At 36.7% G+C, this 21,433-nt stretch overlaps 1 protein-coding gene across 3 annotated transcripts; it reads left to right on the forward strand.

Annotated features, from left to right (window-relative positions):
• Window positions 1-660: 660 nt before the first annotated feature.
• Window positions 661-21,220, forward strand: tnip1 (TNFAIP3 interacting protein 1). 3 transcript variants are annotated; one of them, XM_057349045.1, is made up of 18 exons: window positions 661-747; window positions 6,609-6,778; window positions 7,957-8,106; window positions 8,189-8,277; window positions 9,008-9,070; window positions 9,569-9,763; window positions 9,849-9,943; window positions 10,181-10,316; window positions 11,098-11,190; window positions 11,709-11,774; window positions 12,871-13,002; window positions 14,176-14,304; window positions 16,843-16,968; window positions 17,739-17,864; window positions 17,996-18,075; window positions 18,839-19,028; window positions 19,409-19,493; window positions 20,054-21,220. In XM_057349045.1, the coding sequence occupies exons 2-18, from the start codon at window positions 6,634-6,636 to the stop codon at window positions 20,113-20,115; spliced, it is 1,962 nt and encodes a 653-aa protein (XP_057205028.1). In that variant the 5' UTR covers window positions 661-747; window positions 6,609-6,633; the 3' UTR covers window positions 20,116-21,220. The 3 variants fall into 3 exon arrangements, with proteins under 3 accessions (XP_057205028.1, XP_057205029.1, XP_057205027.1); XM_057349046.1 differs by lacking the exon at window positions 661-747 and adding an exon at window positions 5,458-5,579 and having other exon boundaries at window positions 17,996-18,076; window positions 18,843-19,028; XM_057349044.1 differs by lacking the exon at window positions 661-747 and adding an exon at window positions 5,458-5,579.
• Window positions 21,221-21,433: the final 213 nt, after the last annotated feature.

Genomic DNA, 21,433 nt, shown 5'->3' on the forward strand with positions numbered 1-21,433 from the left:
AAAAGGACTGTGATGACATTTTCAAATGTGTGCAAGTAGTAGCACATGCAAAAGTAAAGAGAAAACTGTACTTGCAGGTGGTTTAATGTCATGGGTGATGAAGGTTACTATACAGACAGACTTTAACAGAGAGATGACTTGTTTGGAAGTGCAGCTTCTGCAAGACTGCATGCAGGTTTGCATTTCAGAAATGCATTCAAAACTTCGAATCTAATAGCTGTCATTTAGCACTCAATGCCACACATCTATCCAGTCCTTTAAACCATGATGTTGTTTACAAAATTTTGCAAAACCGTTCCATTTAAATTGTATTTACTTTTCTACACCTCTGTGCTTAACTTGTTATTTTTTTAGGTGTTATAGACGATTATGTGCATTATATATGCAAATGCACACAGATTGATCATGTCTGATGCAATAACCTTATTCAATATCCTGCTGGTTTATAAATCTATCATCTGATTTGGATTAAAACAAGACCTTTTAACCCCACAGCATTTTCAACTTCTGGCATTACGAACCATCAAAACCAACAAATGTAATTTAGAATCTATCTGTTGGCTGGTAAAACTTAGCTAAACAGACTCCAGTTTTTGGACACATACCAGGTCCCACTTTTCGAGCTGAAAATATCAGAGCCTTTCACTATGTGGGAATTCCCCCTTCTGTTTAAAAACACTGCAAACGCTTCCCCATTGCCTTTAGTTTCCTTAAAAAACGCCTCTCGGACACAACTATAATGTGTAGGTGAGTAACTGAACCATGATTATATTAAATGTTGTCTAATGCATATGTTTAATAATGGAAATCATTTGAAATATTTTTGCTTATTTAAATTTAAGACATTAGAAATTGGAACTGGTAAATCATTGCATTTACATTTGCTGAAATGCTTTGGTTAAAGGAAATTTGTTTGTGATGATGAAGTCTCAAAGAAATTGTTTTTAAATAGTACACTGTAAAACTTTGCTGTAGTTTTGCAGCAGGTTTGCCAGTAACTTACTGTAGATTTGATTACTTTCCGTTTCCTATTCGTAGTGTTTTCAGTTTGAGTAAAACTTTACTTTTACCAAAATTAAAACACTTTGACTTTTGAGATTCAAAATGAGCAAGAAGAGACTGGTCTCATTACTGGCATTAGCACAGCAACACTGCAAAAACATGACATTCTTACTAAGCATTTTTGTCTTGTTTTCTAGTAAAAATATTTAAAACCTCTTAAATTACGATACATTTACATAACAAGAAAAGTGACCTAAGATATATGTCTTGTTTTGTTAACGAAAATATAAGAAGTTTATGTTTAAAAATCTACAGTAAGTTACTGGCAAAACTACAGCAACATTGTAGTGTATACTGTATATATATATATATATATATACTGTATATATATATATCATTCTTTTTAAGTGTGTATAATTTCTATTTAAACAATTTGTTAGCATATTTTTCTAAACAGAGAACATTAAATTGCCTTTTCTAACTAATTTAATGTAATGTTTTATAGTATCTGCATTTTGAAATGCTTTATTGATTTCCAAAACATAATGTATTTTAAATAATATACTGTATATTGAATTCTTTTTTATTTTTGTAGTTAACCACTAAGAATTCTGAAACAGATCTTAAGTTAATTATATAACAACATAATGAAATGAACCTATTTGTGTAACTGCAATCTTAAAATACCACAGTAATACATTTCCACAAGATGTCACCATTTATTTTCGGAGGAGGGTAAGATTTGCTAAGAGGATGTTTGGTTCATCTTTATGCTTTGTGACAAACTGGCTTTATTGTCCTGTCCTGACAATTATTGTTCAGTTCTTACATGACTATATTGACCAGAGTTAAATCCTTAAAGGTTAAAACACAAGGTTGAAAATCTCTGGGTCCTGGCAACTAGATACTTTTTTCTATTTTGGGTGTAGGAGGTTTTTTATAAGGGAATTTCCTTATCAGGTGTGACTTGTTGGACAATTATTACAACGGTTTACCAATTACAGAAGGCATGTGACCGAAAAAATAAATTACCCAATATTTTCAATTTGTTTACAGTTGGTCATTTATGATTAATAAATTGCCACTAGTCTCCTCTCAGGGGTCAAAAATGTACCTCTACCCGATTCTGTGGTCAGTAATAGGGTCTTTAAAAACAATACCACATTAGTAAAGGGAAAATACTTGTGAGTAATTCACAAGAAATAAACCTTGATCTTGTCACTAGCTGTTTTTGGAATCATTGATTACTGCTAACTGTACAGCAATTCCAAACATGATAGTCATCAATCAAGTACAAGACTCGACTCATGAATGTACTTCCTATACTTTCTAATGCATATTTCAATACCTGACTCAGAAACTCAGACACTGTACTCAAACGTTTATGTTTAACATTCTTAAAGTGTTGGTAATGTACAAATAATACAGTCATTCACTTATAGTGAGTTTCTAGGATGAGAGCTTCCAGAATTAGCCAATAATGACAACTCCTCTATTACACAACATTTAAACCCCTGTTACTATATCTGCATTCTTTGTGAATTTCTTCAGTATCAGTGAAAAGAACAAATTCTTATATAATCTCCAACGAGATTTACTTCGTCTTTAGATAACCAACTAAGTTTTCTGCCATACCGACTAAAATGTTTAAGACAACTAACTCAAATGCTGCACAAGTATCAGAGACCCAGTTTTAACCCTATAACTCATCAGCAGGCCCAAGCCTTTACAGGGCCCAAGCAGAATTTTATTTGAGGGTCCCCCTGTGCCCCCAATACTATTGACTATCGTCAATGTTTGATTATTTGCACGCACACTTTAAACTTAACACACCCAATTCTATTAGTTGTAGTTGTGTTTGGGATGTAGGAATGTCATAAAAACAAAAACACATAAACCTTCCATTACATGGGTATTGTGATTGTCAAAACATCTGATAATTTTGTTACTTCCAATTTTAGGTGAACTGTCCCTTTAAATTTTGAGCACAGACCATTCAAAGGTTGTGGAATTTATTGGTCAATTCATTTAACTATTTGCAAAGATTTTATTTTAAAATCATTTTTATTTTATTTTATTTTAACCACAACCTATAAACACCAAGCCACACAGCCCTTGGGGATGATTTAATCTTTTTTTTAGTGTATTTACTTGATAACCATTCAATTAATTTACAAAATGCACACAATTATTCTTAACCTTATCCCAAATAAAACGCTAAATTGACAGATAATTATTAATTACATGAATCACGTAAATGACATATTTTTAATCTAAATCAGCATTTTGCCGTTTGAATCAGTGTTGGATGTTCAACATTTCAATCATTAAACAGTTATCAAATATTTAATGATTTTAGTCACTTACAGTATGCCGTGTGTTGCAGAGCATTGTTTCAACTTTAAAAATGAAGCGTCTTGCTGAACAGCTAAAGACGTCACAGAAGCTCCGTCTTCATTGATTTCATTGGTCACTGCTCGGCTCTGTAACCAGTAACTCCCGCCTCCTTTCATTTGATTGGCCACCTCACTTATTTTGATATTGCAAAGTCGCGTTTAATCAGTAATTTCAAAAAAATGTACACACACCACAGAAAAATATTGGGTACGGCCCTGCGTAAGAAAATGGATGTGTGTCAAGAATATATCACAAAAAAGCTGTAATTTCATGTGCCCTTGGGGGCCCCTAGTGGCGGCGAGGCCCTAAGTAGTCACTTAGTTCGCTTATAGGGAGGGCCGGCTCTGCTCATCAGTTAGCATCTAGAATGCGCATCCTCACTAATACAGTGAAACAACATATATATTAAAACAGAATATTAATGTTCATTTTAATTATCTTATTAGTGACTGCATACTATATCCAAGAGGACAGTAGCTGTCCTTTAAAGGAGTAGTTCACTTCAAAATAAGCCCCCACTGACTTTCCTTTTAAAATTTTATTCCTACTATGGAAAGTCAATGGGGGCTTATTTTGAAGTGAACTACTTCTTAACGGGACACTTCACCCAAAAATGAAAATTCTGTCATCATTTACTCACCTTTGAGTTGTTCCAAATCTGCATACATTTCTTTGTTCTGATGAACATAGAGAAAGATATTTGGAAGAAGAATGCTTATAACAAGACGGATGTTGCCCCCCATTGACTACCATAGTAGGACAAAATACAATGGTGGTCAAAAGTGCCCCAGAACTGTTTGCTTTCCTACATTCTTCAAAATGTTGTCTTTTGTGTTAAACAGAACAAAAAAAAGATAAAGTAATTTTTCCTACTATGGGGGGCAAGATCTGTTTATAAGCATCCTTCCAAATATCTTTCTCTGTGTTCATCAGAACAAAGAAATGTATACAGATTTGGAACAACTCGAAGGTGAGTAAATGATGACAGAACTTTCATTTTTGAGTGAAGTATCCCTTTAACTTCTTTGAACATTACTCCTCATTTAAAGCCATATTGGACAATATTGAATAAAAGATCAAATAAAGGTGATAGGGCAAATTCATGAGACACAAACAGAACAAATTTCTATGTAAATCTTTGTAAAAACATTATTTTGTTGTTGCATTCCATTCCATGCCACAATTTACAAAGAAAGCGTGTTGTGTTGATATGTTTCTATTACATGGCTCACAAATTGATGGGCGATATGGCATAGAAGTCATTTCGGATGTAACACCTAGCACCTGCATCTAAAAGTTACCAGAGCATTGTAAAAATTAGTTAATAGCTGTCAGCGTTTTTTGTTTTGTTGACCCCATATAAAATAAAATTAAAGGGATTAAAGGGAATTAAAAGGATAGTTCACCCCAAAATTAATTTACTCACCCTATGACTTTCTTGACTGTTGTATGATTGTTGCTGGTTACCAAACAAGACTGGCTCCATCAACGTCCACTGTATGAACACAAAATCACTGAGACATTTCTCAAAATATCTTATTTTTTATGATGGTGAACATTTTTTGGGTGAACTACTTAAATTCAGGCATAAATGTAACTGGCATCTTTATCCATGCTGAAAAAGCTGTATGCAATTCTAATGGATTCCATTAACAACAAATTCTTCAATGTATCTAGTGTGCTTTAGGCCTTATTCCTCTAAGATTTAATAGTGTTTTATTGGTTCACATCCCATAACAATTTTGCAGGGATTTCATCTGTGTGTATATCATTATATATATATATATATATATATATATATATCATTATGTATATATCTATTCTTTTACATAATTATTTACTAACCACCATTAGTAGTTGTATGATACTATTTATCTATATACTGTATCTATTGTATAGATCCCAGATGGGTCTTTGTTATTAATTATATTATAATTTATAACCTACATTAATAACATTTAATTATTGTTTATCTAGTTCTATTCGTTTTCAAAAGGTTAAAAACGTTTTAATGAGGTTAAAATGACTAAGTGTACCTTATTGATCACAGTTGTGTGTCTGTTCACTGCGCGTGAACGCGCCTCTGTTTACATCTGCTCGCGGGGTGGAATTTCCCGGCTCGAGCCGGCGCGAACTACTTCCGCAAACCTTCGGCCGATCGAAGACGCGTCTCCGTCAAGGTACAGAACGAGTTCATTTTCTTCTTTTAAAATCCCCAACCGAACACAAAAATATAGTCAGTTACAGCCGTTACCGTGTGGCCATTTCGTTGTGCTCTTTTTAAAGGACGTTAAGCGTATATCGGTTGTGTTTATAGCTGTAGGGAAAGCTAGCGTGAAAGCTTTTGTCTGCTAGCCTGATAAACATATCACCTGACGTTAGCCGGATGCTAAGCTAATAGCAGCATAATATTTGTTTATCAAAGTGAGTCGTTTATTTAGAATACACAATGTGTCGGTTTCATCCTTCTGTAGGTAACGTTAGGGGGTTTTGGCTCATGGTTACATAAAAGCTCAAGGTGGCCATACTGTGTGTGTTTGAGCTCGTATTGTTAGGTGAAGTCATCGGTGAGCTGTGTGTTGATACAGAGCTCGGGGGATCAGAGATAAACACGATCCGCTAGATAAGGTTTCCTCTTGTCCAAAGTCACAGAGCAACGTTGATTCTGACAGTAAGGAAGCTGTTTAAACATGTCTTGTCATGGTAAAGTGAAAGGGTTTAGTTTGTGTGTTGGGTGCCCACTGTGAGCTGTTGCTGTGAAGGTAGGTGGCTGTTCTTTCTGGCATATTGTCTGTATTTTTTCTGTATCGTTTAACGTTATTTGTTTGCTGGTTTGGTCTGTCACTATGTATTGATGTCAGGAACTTGTGTTTCAGACATCGGTACATGGTATGTTAATGTTTGAAAGAGTCTTTAATAAAAAGTTTATGAAAAATCTATGACCTCTCTATATGTGTCCACTGTTTTTCAATAGCATAATGACTTCTAAAAAGGCGATATATAAAGACGAACATTCAAATCATCGAGTCTTGAAACAGGCAAAGAGAAATCCCCAAGAAGTCACTATTCAAATGTCTGTTTTTGAATTGCAAATCAACAATCTTTACTCACCTTCATGCTTCCAGTTCATTACAACACTAATGAAGAGTTTTGTTCAACCCTCCGTACACACATGGTCATCTGTGATTCTGATTTTAATGTTGTTTTAGTACAGGGAAACATGTTTGGTAAGTGATGGAGGGAAAAGGCCCGTATCGCATCTATGACCCCGGTGGGAGTGATTGCCAGGTGAAAGACGAGGCCAGCAGCCTCAGCTACAGACAACTCCTAGAAGAAAACACCGTGTTGAGGGAGAGAATGAAAGGTCTGAAGAGTTTAGGTGAGGGATCTGTACCCCATCAAACCTTTTATAATGATTTTTGAGAAACTGATGTATCAGACCGGTTTAAGTGGAGCTTTCTCCTAATGTATGCTATCAGTATTTGGCAGTAGTGACTTAGTCATGCTCACCTTATTATTTTCCTTTAGGGCTTTAATACGATTAATCGCATCCAGAATAAAAGTTTGTGTTCTCTGTTTGCATAACATATGTCTGTGTTCTGTGCATATTTATTTTGTATTTTTAAACACATACATGTATACATATTTAGGACATATTTACATGTTTTTTATATTTACCAATAATTTAAATGATATATAAATGTTTATTCATTTTTATATTTTTCTGAAATATATGCATGTATGTCTATGTTTTTATAAATACAAAATTCATTTGCACAGTACACGCACATATATGATGTAAACATAAACTTTTATTCTGGATGCGATTAATCGCGATTATACCATGGTCTTTTTGAATACTCGATTCTGATTGGCTGGAAGGTGTGCATTAAAACCCTTTAACGCACAGGTAGCTCCAGTAAGTTTGATTACATTTGAAATTTAACTGACAAAATCACTGTAATTTTCACCTATTTGCTCTAAAATTTCACTGTAAACATCAATAAAATATTTAACTTGGCAAATGACCATGGTATAAGCGGGATAATCAACAGCTAGCTGTGCATTAAAGGATTTTAATGCACTTCGCAGAGGCAACCACCTGAAGCTTTGCGTCGTGTGGTTCTTGGCCTCCAAGTCGTGCATTAAAACCCTTTAACGCACGGCTAGCTGTGGATTATTCCTTACTTAATCGTATGACAGTCCTATTTTCCATATTAAAAAGTCTTTTCTGTAGTTTGTAGTGAACTAAATATGAGCACTCAAAGTTACCTGCAGTTGAATACCATAAATGTTGCTCATTCTCAACATGAGTCATTTCACCTATATACCATTAACACCTGTGTTAGTTCTAATGGGTATCTGATGTTGCTGAATTTGAGTCATGGTTCTATTGGTGGGTTAAATATAGAAAAATGAAGAGATTCCAGATTTTCAGCTTTTGGCAGCTGGCACTATGCATCAGTAACATTTAACAAGCAGTTGGCTATGAGCAGGTATGCCTTCATTATGTGTGTTTGTCATAAAACACATTCTTAACATTCACGTGACTTGCAGGAGACCTGTTAGAGGAGTCTCAGTCGGAGGCAGCGAAACTTCGGAAGAGGGTTGAGGAGCTGGTGAGGGATAATGAAGCCCTGAAGTCCTCGGCGACCAGCTTTGCATCCAGCCTGTGCATGGGCGCACCGGTTCAGACGGACACACAAGGTTTGGATACAAAACACTAGCTCAGATCCTGATGAGTGTGAGTCTGGATAGACTGGATCTTTTATGATTGTGGTTCCTTTAGGTCATGGAAAACATCACGGTCATCACTCAGCAGAAAGACAAGAATCCCGAGACTGCTTAGCTGGAAATACTTTACAACCGGAGCCAACTGTAAGTAGCTACTTAAATAGTTTTGTTGAAAAAACCCCCCCAATACATTAACAATGTGTTATTATCATTAAGGTGTTATGGAATATGTTTTAAAAATCTTACAGTGCATGTGAGTTTTGTGTATAGCTGCCTATTTTGTTCCTATATGAACAGTAAAATATCCTTTGAGTTCATTTTGTATGTGGATGTTAGAAAATGTATGTATTTGTATAGCATTATATATTTAAAGTTACACGTGAATATAATGTATTGTATGTAGGGCTGTTGAACGATTAATTGTGATCAATCGCATCCTAAATAAAGGTTTGTGTTTACATAATATATGCCTGTATACTGTGCTTATTTATTTAGTATTTATAAACATACACGTACATGTATATATTTGGGAGATATTTGCATGTATATGCTTATATTTATATATAGTTTAAATTAAATGTAAACATTTATTGATTTCTATATATTTTTGTGTATATATACGTGTGTATAGTGCACAGACATATATTACGTAAACACAAATTTTTATTCTGGATGGGATTAATCGCGATTAATCGTTTACAACCCTAATTGTATGCCATTGTTTTATGTTGGGAAAATCATATACTGGAATGTAACTTCCAGTTTTGTGAATTCCTGACCATTTTCATTTTACGCGAACAGCAAGCTGTGGTTTGTTTTGATGTTGTCTTACTGTCAGGAAGTGTTGCAACAGTGTGAATTCTTCTGTTTACAGGAAAGTTCATCAGAGTTTGAGGTGGTAAATATGGAAGGGAAGACAGCCCCTGAAACCCAATCGGTGAGTTTTAGGGATGTTAGGAAATCCAGGCCTTTGTGAAGGTTTACTCAGTTTCGAACATTCTGTATCCTGCCGCTTGTGAACAGACACACGAGTGACACCGATTCCAGTCATCGTGGTTGCTCAGCTGTTTCTTACTGCCCTTCCTTATCAGGGATTTGTTCATGTTAATGAATCAACATATCTGTATAAGGCTGTTCCTGGGATGAGTCACAATGGAAACTCCAGGATTAAGTTAGCAGACAGATTTAAACTCATGTGTGAGAGTGCGGAATACCACTTTGGGTAAAGTTACTAAACTAAGAAATCTCAGCATAGAGATATTTAAGGATTTTTTCTATTTCACTTGATGGTTTCGTTGCGTTCTTTTGGCATATGGATGGTGAAGGGTAGATGATGACGGAAGAGTAGATGTTCCCGTTGTTGGGTATTGTATGTCCGGGTTTTTTCGGGAAGAGGATTTAGGCACGTATTTACGAATGCTGCTTTATGATGCAGGCTGGAGTGATGCACATGCCACAGGAGAACCTAGAGCTGGCTAGTCAACTCCGCCGACTGGAGAGTTCTTTTAGCGTGTTTGCTGAAGAGTCCAACCCCAACCAGTTGCTTGCTCATCTGGGCCGCATGGCTGTAGAGTTCCACCACCTATCATCCAAAGTTCAGAAGAATGAACAGAGAACATCTCTTCTACAGGTGAGCGTCTGGGAATCTTTAAGACCTGTGTTTTGCCATGACATAATCAAGATTTTTTAATCATCTTCTTTCTTGGCATCTCTAGATGCTTTGCGAACAGCTAAGACAAGAGAACAGTGATCTTAGAAAAAAAATGGAGGAGGACCTTCAGTACCGCAACCGTGATTTGGAACAGCTCAGGTAATGTCGTTTTCATATTTTACTGTGCTGTTTTTATGGTCATACATGCAAATAAACCTCTGATAAGGAAACTAAAACTCCAAGTAGTGTCAGTTTTTCCTGGTGTGCTGGAACTGAGGGGTCTTTCCATCTGTCGCTTTCCTGTACCTGTTATGAACTTTCTGAGTTTATGTAGACTCATGTGCCCTTTGTTACTAATAGCTCAGCTTTGGTTTTGGTTTTATGTGCTCTGGACAGGCAGGAGAACCTGAAACTGAAAGAGCAGGTCAAAGGAGGAGCCCAGGCAGCACTGAGCGAGCAGCCAAAGCCGAAGGAGGAGCAGATGAAAGAGGAGAGATCCAAAACCAAGGTGGAAATGACCATGAATCAGCAGGTGTGTCAGGTGACATCACTGTAGAATTCCTGGTGTCGTTCTAAATTTGTGTCAGGGTATTTTTGGTCTTTCATTTCCCTCTTACGCTGGTGATGTGGAGGTGTTGTCTTTTTGTTTTGTAGGCTTTTTTGTGGGAGTTCTTTGAAAAACACCAGAGTGTAAATTAATCTCAGGTTTTCTAAATTGAGACGCTTCGATTGAGTCACTCACGCTACTTAGATTAGTTCTGGGAATGCCACACCGGCTCTGAAAATGGTCCTTCCTCAATGGTCTTTTTCATTTAAGTTCCTCAATTGTGGGCTTTTTTCACTATATGACTAAATATTGAAGAACCATTGACGTTTGTTGTGTTAAAGTTCTTACTCAGCCTTGGGGTTGGTTTTTTTTGTATTGTGACGGGAAAATTCTGATATCGTTTAGTAATTGGTGTGATTGATTGTGTGTTTAGTTTTCAGTCCGAGGTCTAGGAGGAATACGTTATGTACATGAATCGAATTTCAGTTCTGTTGAAAATACACAAGCGTAATGGCGATTTGATGGTTATTAATGGTAATTAATTTATCGATTGGTCAGTTTTCTATTTGATGGAGCATTTGATTGGCTGAATTGAGTTAATGGTTTCAAACCTTGTGTTTAGCTTCATTCCACCTCAGTAAAAGAAAATAAATAGGGTTTTCACAATATAAAAATTTTAGCATTAAAATATTAAGACCTTTAAAACCATTTTCAGTACTAATGCAATGATGTACTTAATTCACTTAATTCATTTTACCATTCACAGTCTGGTAAAGCTGCAGAAAAAACACCCTCTAAAACCTTGGATCCGGAGGTGTACGAGAAGAAGATCAAGCTTCTGGAGAAACAGAGAAAAGATGTAAGTACTATTTTAGACCTCCCCTGCTTTCTTCATACCTGCAACATTCTGTCACCATTTACTCACCGTCGAGTTGTTCCAAACCTGTGTAAATTTCTTTGTTCTGTTGAACACAGAACAAAATAGATATTTGTAAGAATGTTTGCAATTTTCAGTTCTAGGACATCATTCACTACCATAGTGGAAAAAATTCTTGTACTTTTTTTGTTCTGTTGAACACAAAATGAGATATTTGAAAGAATTTCAGAAAGCAAACCGTTTTGGGGCACCGTTGACTACCATTTACATTTTTTCTACTATGGTAGTCAATGTCCCAGATGTAAAAATAGCTGACATTCTTCCAAATATCTTACTTTGTGTTCAGCAGAACAAAGTAATTTATACATGTTTGGAACAACTTGAGGGTGAGTAAATGATGACAGAATTTTCATTTTTGGGTGACCTCTCCCTTTAAAGCAGTCGTAATTTCCCGTTTGCTGAACTCTGACGTGTAAACTGCAGCATTTGACCTTTCTCAGGTGCTGGAGGTGAACAAACAGTGGGACATTCAGTGGAATTCTATGAAGGCACAATTCGAGCAGAAGGTATATCACAACATCTAAGCTAGAAATATTCTATAAATATGTTCCAGTTGGCCTTGTAACCTTTGTGCCTCACTTTGTTGCTGGAAAGCATGACATAAAAACACGAAAAAGGCATGAATCACTCTACTTAGAAACATCGATTGCTTAATGAGTCTGTCCGTGCGGAGCGGCGTGTGTTGAATGGAGGTGGGAGATTGTAACATATGAATCACTACGACTACGTGAGGTTCTTGTGCAAAGCGTAGGGCAGCGACCTGCTACTGCATTTTCGGTGGAAACGCAGTAGGGCACAGGAATGGAAAGCAGCTCTGTGTGAGTGTCACACCAGACCACAGGCCCCTCCTGTCACACCTCTGGTAGAATTTCCCTCACCTCGCCTGTACCCACTGTCTTCCTTTGTGGCTCGCCGGAGGGGCTGGCCAAAGTTGCATAGCCACGTGATCTCACGGCTCAGCGATAGCGACAACCGTTGCATCTCTGCATTTGCTTGGGCTGATAGAGGGGACAAAAAACACACATCCTCTGACGTCACTGGAGATCATAATAAAACTCATAGCAATGGAACAAAAACAGCATATCTCCCATTGTGACCTTTTTTTGTTTGTGTTGTTTGTTGTTTGTATGGGGGTGCAAAACTATAGAATCAACCAGTCGGTGGGTTGTCTGAATTTTTCAGTCTAGACGACTGATCAGTATCTCGAAATTGTTGAAATTCTGTCATTACTTACTGCATCTATGCGATGAAGTTTTATTTGCAGCTTTTCAATTGGATTTTGCTGTGCAGACTTAGGCAACTTAGTTAAAAATAGTCAACCATCCATTTTTGCTATTTGTGATTTTGGTGTTCTTGCTACCATTAAATACATCATGTGACTATAAAATGACTATTAAACTTTTGATAAAGATACACTCCGGGACGCCATTTAGAGGATGCTGTAAAAAAATAAAACCTATTAGCTCATTGCAATGAACTATAGTAGACCTTAACCGTGTACAATACAAATGTATCTGATGCCATTTTACAGAAACAAACTTCCTAGTAATTACGCTTTGTAACTTTCATCTTTCATCACTTAACGTTTCTTTCTTTCTCTAGATTACTGACCTCCGGCAGAGGCTCGCTGACTCCCAGAAAGCAGTTCTTGAACTCGAGGCAGAACGTGAGCAGAGACAGAGAGACTATGACAAAAAACTCCTCCTCGCCAAGTCTAAGATCGACAACGTGCAGGTACACCACAGTCTCTGCTTCAGACTGTAAATCTGCTGGTTTTGATTCGCATTGTGTGTAACATGGCATTTGTTTTAACTGGCCAACTGTAATCTGAATAAACCCTTTTAACACAACCTACTTTTGCTGGGCAGAAATCTGATCGGAAAGAATTCTCACTTGCTATGTTTACTATGCCTTTTTATTGTATTGTTTTAGTTCACAAACTTGTTATTTGCTTGTCGGTCATGCCTCCCAGTCATTTTCTGGCTGGAATAAGATACATTGTAGATTAAACTTCACACTGTTAATAGAAAAGTCTAGAGGCTAAATTCATTCCTATTTACACTTAATGGAATGTTTAGCTAATAGTTGTGACTGCTGAGCTCATTGAAGCTCCTTAAGCTTTAAACAGTCATTCAGCGCTTTCAGTTTTCTCTCGGGAAGCACCAGTTTTTCATACTTACTGACCATCTCTCTTAGTGTGTGGTGAGAGTTTCCCTCTAACTCCCCACAGGGAATGGGCAGGCCGAATATAACCCACCTCATAGTTTTATTGAGAGCTCTAGGCTATCATATGATGACTGGTTTCAGTTTCACCTTTACAGCCTCCTTATCTTCTCAATGCTCTATTATTTTTAGTTTATTTATAAGTTTTGCTGTTTTGTCCGCGCGAGTCCCCCACAGCTATATTTAGCAAATATGGTTGTAGGTGGGTTCTTGAAAAAGTTTAGAACTCATTTTATGAAGGGCAGGATTGTGTGTACAGTGCTGAAATGGTTCATTCAAATAAGGCTCCGCTGCCTTTCAAATGTCAATCAGTACGTTGTGTTAAAATACAAAGTCATTTATGACTTTACTATGATAAAAAAACAGCTGGGTGGAACAGGAAATTTAGCTGAAAACAGGTGGCTTGAGACATGTCTTTTTTTTAGAAGAAGATTTACTTTTAACTTGACAAAAACAGCAAGATGTGATAGCCAGAGCCATGTATCTGACTTTTATGTAAACCAACAATTAAAAACAGCACAGATGAACTACAAGGTCTACTTTGGACAAATTTGGCATCTCTGATTGCTTATTTTTTATATCACATGAAGAATTAAATACAATTTAGCTTGTGTGAACATTGTGTATTGGATCGATATACTGTATAACTTGTGGTGTACTGTTTTTTTGTGTTTGTTTTTATAGGGTGAAAAGGAATGCCTCACCTCAGAGACATGTGAGTTGAAACAAAAGGTGCGTTACCTGCAGGACCAGTTGCTTCCACTTACTAAACAGAGAGAATACCAGGAAAAAGAGATTCAACGGCTCAACAGGGTCAGTAGCCAAAATCACATGTGCACCCACATCATAGCTGTCCCAACAGGGACTTTCAATTTGTTTCTGGTGTTTCTAAATGTAGCGTGTTATAATTAGAATAACCCTTACTTAAACTGTCTTGGCAGTTTTACCAGTAAATAAAAACATTTAGTGTCATTTTGCTGTTGAGGGTCTCTATAATTGAACATTTTTAATTGTTAAGATAAAAGTTTAGGTTTGATCAAGCCCATATGTGACCCTGGACGACAAAACCAGTCTTAAGGGTCAATTTTTCGAAATTGAGATTTTTACATCATCTGAAAGCTGAAGAAATAAGCTTTCTATTGATACAACCCGAATTCCGGAAAAGTTGGGACGTTTTTTAAATTGGAATAAAATGAAAACTAAAGGAATTTCAAATCACATGAGCCAATATTTTATTCACAATAGAACATAGATAACATAGCAAATGTTTAAACTGAGAAATTTTACACTTTTATCCACTAAACTAGCTCATTTAAAGTTTGATGCCTGCTACAGGTCTCAAAAAAGTTGGCACGGGGGCAACAAATGGCTAAAAAAGCAAGCAGTTTTGAAAAGATTCAGCTGGGAGAACATCTAGTGACTAATTAAGTTAATTGATATCAGTTCTGTAACATGATTAGCTATAAAAGGGATGTCTTAGAGAAGCAGAGTCTCTCAGAAGTAAAGATGGGCAGAGGCTCTCCAATCTGTGATAGACTGCGTAAAAAGATTGTGGAATACTTTAAAAACAATGTTCCTCAACGTCAAATTGCAAAGGCTTTGCAAATCTCATCATCTACAGTGCATAACATCATCAAAAGATTCAGAGAAACTGAAGAAATATCTGTGCATAAGAGACAAGGCCGGAGAACTTTATTGGATGCCCGTGGTCTTCGGGCCCTCAGAAGACAAAGCATCACTCATCGGCATGATTATGTCAAAGACATTACTAAATGGGCCCAGAAATACTTCCAGAAACCACTGTCGGTAAACACAATCCGCCGTGCCATCAGCAGATGCCAACTAAAGCTCTATCATGCAAAAAGGAAGCCATATGTGAACATGGTCCAGAAGCGCCGTCATGTCCTGTGGGCCAAGGCTCATTTAAAATGGACTATTTCAAAGTGGAATAGTGTTCTATGGTCAGACGAGTCCAAATTTGACATTCTTGTTGGAAATCACGGACGACGTGTCCTCCGGGCTAAAGAGGAGGGAGATCTTCCAGCGTGTTATCAGCGTTCAGTTCAAAAGCCAGCATCTCTGATGGTATGGGGGTGCATAAGTGCATACGGTATGGGCAGCTTGCATGTTTTGGAAGGCTCTGAGAAAGCTGAAAGGTATATAAAGGTTTTAGAGCAACATATGCTTCCCTCCAAAAGACGTCTATTTCAGGGAAGGCCTTGTATACTTCAGCAGGACAATGCAAAACCACATACTGCAGCTATTACAACAGCATGGCTTCGTCGTAGAAGAGTCCGGGTACTGAATTGGCCTGCCTGCAGTCCAGATCTTTAACCTATAGAGAACATTAGGAGCATAATTAAACGAAAAATACGTCAAAGACGACCACGAACTCTTCAGCAGCTGGAAACCTATATAAGGCAAGAATGGGACCAAATTCCAACACCAAAACTCCAGCAACTCATAGCCTCAATGCCCAGACGTCTTCAAACTGTTTTGAAAAGAAAAGGAGATGCTACACCATGGTAAACATGTCCCCGTCCCAACTATTTTGAGACCTGTAGCAGGAATCAAATTTTAAATGAGCTAGTTTAGTGGATAAAAGTGTAAAATTTCTCAGTTTAAACATTTGCTATGTTATCTATGTTCTATTGTGAATAAAATATTGGCTCATGTGATTTGAAATTCCTTTAGTTTTCATTTTATTCCAATTTAAAAAAAGTCCCAACTTTTCCGGAATTCGGGTTGTATATGGTTTGTTAGGATAGGACACTATCTGGCGGAACAACAACGGTTTACAAAGCTGGAATCTGAGGGTGCTAAAAATCAAAATATTGAGAAAATAGCCTTTGAAGTTGTTCATCTGAGGCACTGTAGCAGGCCATCCACTCACAAAAAGAAAGTTTTTATACATTTACGGTAGGAAATTTATAAAATATCTTCATGGAACATGATCTTTACTTAATATCCTAATGATTTTTGGTAAAAAGAAAAATCTGTAATTTTTACCCCTACAATGTATTTTTGGCGATTACTAAAAATGTTCCCGTGCTACTTAAGACTGGTTTTGTTGTCCAGGGTCACATATTGTATCTCAAGTAACACAAATAAAAGAATAGAACATGTTGTTTTAAAATCACTTAAGATGAAGTATGATACATTACACTCTGTACACTATCCATGGAAGGTGTGGCACCATATTCACATAAAACACACAATCCTCACTATGACAAAACTGTTTGCTGTGATTTCTTTATACGCCCACTTTGATAATAAGCCAATGCTACGTAGTTGAATTAAATAAATATTACATTTCAGCAGACACCGTTCTAAACAAAGTATTGTTTTTAGGCATTAGAGGAAGCATTGAACCTTCACTCTCCATCCTCCACTCAGCCAGGCATGAACCTGGGAGAAGGTGTTGCCAACCTGAGACAGCAGGAGCTGCACACACAGATAGCCGTGTTGAAGGAGCAGGTGCTTACATATGATGACTTTTATATGTCTGTGAGAACTCACAAATGTGCAAATGTCATTGCATTAAATGACAAAATACCAAGCAAGTAGCATTGGTGTGCAAAATAGCCCAAGCACTTTCTCAGGCAGAACAAACAAGACAAAATGTTAGGCTTTGGATTATAAGAAACGGGCTGTTTCAGAAAAGAATGAAACGTATTTGAACAATTGCTGGTTGTCAGATGTTAGTGGAATGTTTCATATGATGAACCACACCTGTGGTTGCCTATGTGAATGTCATTCCTGGAACCAGCTGGTTAAAAGTCATTTCACAAATAGTTTGTTCTGAGAATAGATCACTGTTTGTTTGCAGAATTGATGTCTATCAGAACTACTCATCCTTATGTATTTATTCCTTGTCCAATATTTACAAACAGCTGGAAAGGTCCTTTTCTTGTCTTTAAATGTTCAATGTCCAGAGGGTTAAGGTCTGCTGTATATGCTTATATAGCCCTGTTGTAGTTCTAGGAGCTCAAAAAACAAACTCCTCAGAACATCCTCTAGATTTCTTGTTTCGTCAGAGTTTTCCTCAGGTTTTCTAGGAGCTGTGATTCGGTCATTGAAACAGATTCGTTGATAGTACAGTCCTTTTACCTCATTTATCAAACATGCTTTGAAAGGAATGAGTGTGTCAGGGTTCATAGTGAGTCATACGGTTTGCATATCGCTTCCTGCATTCTTGCAGTTCTACTCGCTATAGGCCTGCATTCTCATCCGATTTGTTTTCTCAGGTGAAAATCTTTGAAGAGGACTTCAGGAAGGAAAGGAGCGATAGAGAGAGAATGAACGAAGAGAAAGAAGATCTGAGGCGGCAGGTGGAAAGGCTACAGGGTCAAATGACCAATCTGACCAATCAGGTCAGCGTTTACACATAGCCTGCATAAACTGCCCGATCTGACCAATGAAATAACTCCAATAATAGAATATGAATAACAGATTGGATGTGAAGAGTTTTAGAATGGTCTTTTGAATTGAATCTGTTTTTCAGCTTCATCAAGCACAAAATGAGTGTCAGAGAGAACGTGCAGAGAGGTGTAAACTGGAGCGACTGCAGATGCAACAAAAGCAGGTGACTCTCATTTGCCATATTGGCGCCACCTTGTGACCACATCACTTCGTAGAGATCTCTGCATTTGATGCTCCATTCTTCACTTTCAGTTCGCTTGAAACATTCGCTCTTATTAGTGTCTGAGTATGTGATGTTGCTGTTTATGATATAGGAAAATAGTTAGCAGAATGAAGCCTAATTTATGACTCTCATATTCAACGTCACAGATGCTAATATTTTAAAATACAGAGTACACAATGCAACAAAGTTTCTACAAAGTTGCGATTCGCTTTAATTTTTACAGTTTCTATATGAAGTTTAACATGCTGAATGCGAAAATCTCATTAATTTTTGTACCATCGATGGTACTTACAAAAAAAACCTAAAAAACATTTTCACACATTTAGACATTCGGTATTATAACTCGTACGCAGAAATTACAAGGTACTGGCATAACACTAAGCTCAAAACTGTTTAACAAAAATTACAAAAATGAGTCGTCCAAAACTTCAGAAGTGTACATTTAATCATTTTTATCTTTCATGATGACTAATACTGTCCGATATATACCGATATATTGTAATTAATGATATAAGCTCAAAATTTACACTCAAACATTGATGCTGCATGAATATATATATTACAACAATAATTAGCACCACATAATTGTACAAGAACTATAAAAAAAACGAAGATTTGTTACACTGTGTTATCAAAAAGTCTAGTAAAATTCTTGAACCGTAGACAAGTGAGACTCATGTTAGTTTTGTTTTCCCATGTTTTGGAGGGGCAACAGGAAAGGAGAACGTCTGACCCCACGTCTGGCACGGCCAACGGCCCCATGAGCCCCCCATACTGTGGCCCGTTTGTTCAGGTGGGCCATCAAGGTCTAGAAGGGTGGCCCATACACTTCCCCCCCAGGATGCCTAACATCAGCACGGCACCCGGCAGGGATTTTCAGCCCATCAACCCGGTGAGTTGCAATTCGAATCTGGATTTTGATGTATTTGTTGTGGGGATGGTGTTTAAATTTGCCGAGTTCTGTCCAGAATTATCTAACGTTCGACCTTTGAGTCACATATTTAAAATGTCACATTTGAACTGGAATTAATTTTTTTTATTTTTTTGCTGATTTTTTATTTTTTTTTCCGCTTCTTTCTCATTCCGGAACAGAGACAGTAGTGTTATTCCAACACTTTTAAGTGGTTAACAGTTTTACCCCACAGAAATGTAGGTTCTAGTTTACAACTAGAAATATGTGGAGGTGTTGATTTGTAAAAACAGGCTTTTACTGACTGTCTATACGAGTTTGTGTAATGATGTCATGATTAATTCTTTTGTGTGTGTTTTCAGGGATTTCCCTGGCAGTCATCATTCCCACAGCCACGTGGTTCCAGAGGACAAGCAGACACAGCAAGACCCCCGCCAGAAACTGCAGGTATTAATCAGATGTCCTGTTCTGGACTCGTATCATCATTCTGCATCAGAAGGATCTTTTTGTTTTATAAGTCTGACCCGGTGATATTTAAAACGCTCTGTCTGAATCAATCGGCTTCCACTGGAGGCAGTTCAATTGATGACGATAATGAGAACCAGATGGAGTGATCTTCCAATTTCACAATGATTGTACAAACCTTTTGTAGTTCAGTTTCCATTTGCGTTTGTCCTATTAATTATGCTCCGTTTAAGACATCAAAATAGACCCTATTTACTTTCCTTTTTGCTTGTTTTTAAGTTCAAACTACTCTACAGGTTATAAGACAAACTAAAAAATAATAATATAATTATTTTTCACCTATAAATACTGTCCACTGACATAATAATATAAGTAAATCAGTGCCCGTTCTACATTATTTAATGCTGAATATTCATTTACACTATATTATTTTGGTGTGTCACATTATTGAAGTCTCTACTCTCTACGTTGCAATTTCAGATATGAAGAAAAATGTTTGTGTGGGTTCTCGACTTATTTCTCTGTTTTGTTCTTTCTGTCAGAAATGGGAGCAACTGGATTTGGCAAAAGGGAGCGTCAGAACATAGATCCTGGAAAGCACTAAACACACATTCTCTCTCCTGGAATGGCTCATGGCTAGTAGCATGATGCAGTTTATTTTCAGTTGGCATGGTGTGAACTATTGTTTTTTTCCTACTGTATATATATAAATATATACTGTATCTACCACTGATACAAATGTTGTTTATAAACTTAAGTTTTATAATCTTGTTTGTGAAACACTGTTCTGGCAAATTAAGAATATATATATACATTTATTATTTGACCTTTTTACGATTGTTGAAGTTTAAATGATCTGCTTTGTATAATTCTATGCAGGAATTGAAGTCAGCTATTTAATAGATACAATGATTGGATGTCATTTTTACACAATATACTTATAGAGTTAAAAGAAAAAAGTCATTATAGACCACTTTATTAATTAAAAATCACTGTGTACTATTAAATGGACCGAGTATATTTATAATAGCTATAATAGCGGTTAACTTGTATTGAGCCTTACATCACATATAAAACACAATTTGAGAAAAGATAAAAATGTATCTAAATGTTAATAACTCTATAGGTGAATTGTCTTGAAAATGTCCAACAATAGACTGTGACTGATTAGATTTGCGATTCATTCATTGGCTGTGGTTGTAATGGTCACACAGATGAATGTGTCCATGTGCATGTCACCATTGGGTGATGTTACTCTCTGACTGGTCGTCTGCCCCACTATTTGCTGAAGCCATATACACTCGTTATATCTTTTCAGTTATTAGATTAAGTTCAACACGGTTGTAGTTTCACTCTGTTATGCCTATGGCTTGTTGATCTTATAGTTACTTATAATTACGAGAGGACCCTCTTTGGTCCTAGTAAACAGATGCCAGACGTGACATGGTAGATTTGCTTAATATTGTTCAATATTCAGTGTTTAAAAACATTATTCACAATGTGCAAATGGAAGCTAAGTTATTTATAATCTATTGTTTTGACAGCTGAGTGTGGTTTATTGTCTTAAGTAATGTTGTCTTTTGTGTATTGTTTTGTGTCTACCTTTACATATTGTAGCTACTGGAAGATTGTAGGATGTGAGTTTGTGTCGTTGTGCATATGCACATTCACGAGAAGTGGGCCAGAATAAATAATTTAATATCTCATTAGCACAGCCCACTTTCATTGGTCTCGCTTTTGATTTTGGCTGAAACGTCAGCAAGAATCAGGAGAGAAAATAAACCAAATTAACAAATGACTGATTTGCGATGGGATCAGATGTTGCACTCACAAACATGTTATATGTTTGGAACTAGATGATCAGGGTAAGAACCATAACTTTGCTATACGATCATTCGTCATCATGAAGGCTGTTTTTCACA

The sequence above is a fragment of the Triplophysa rosa genome, linkage group LG13 (assembly GCF_024868665.1).
Source record: "Triplophysa rosa linkage group LG13, Trosa_1v2, whole genome shotgun sequence".
Taxonomy (NCBI): domain Eukaryota; kingdom Metazoa; phylum Chordata; class Actinopteri; order Cypriniformes; family Nemacheilidae; genus Triplophysa; species Triplophysa rosa.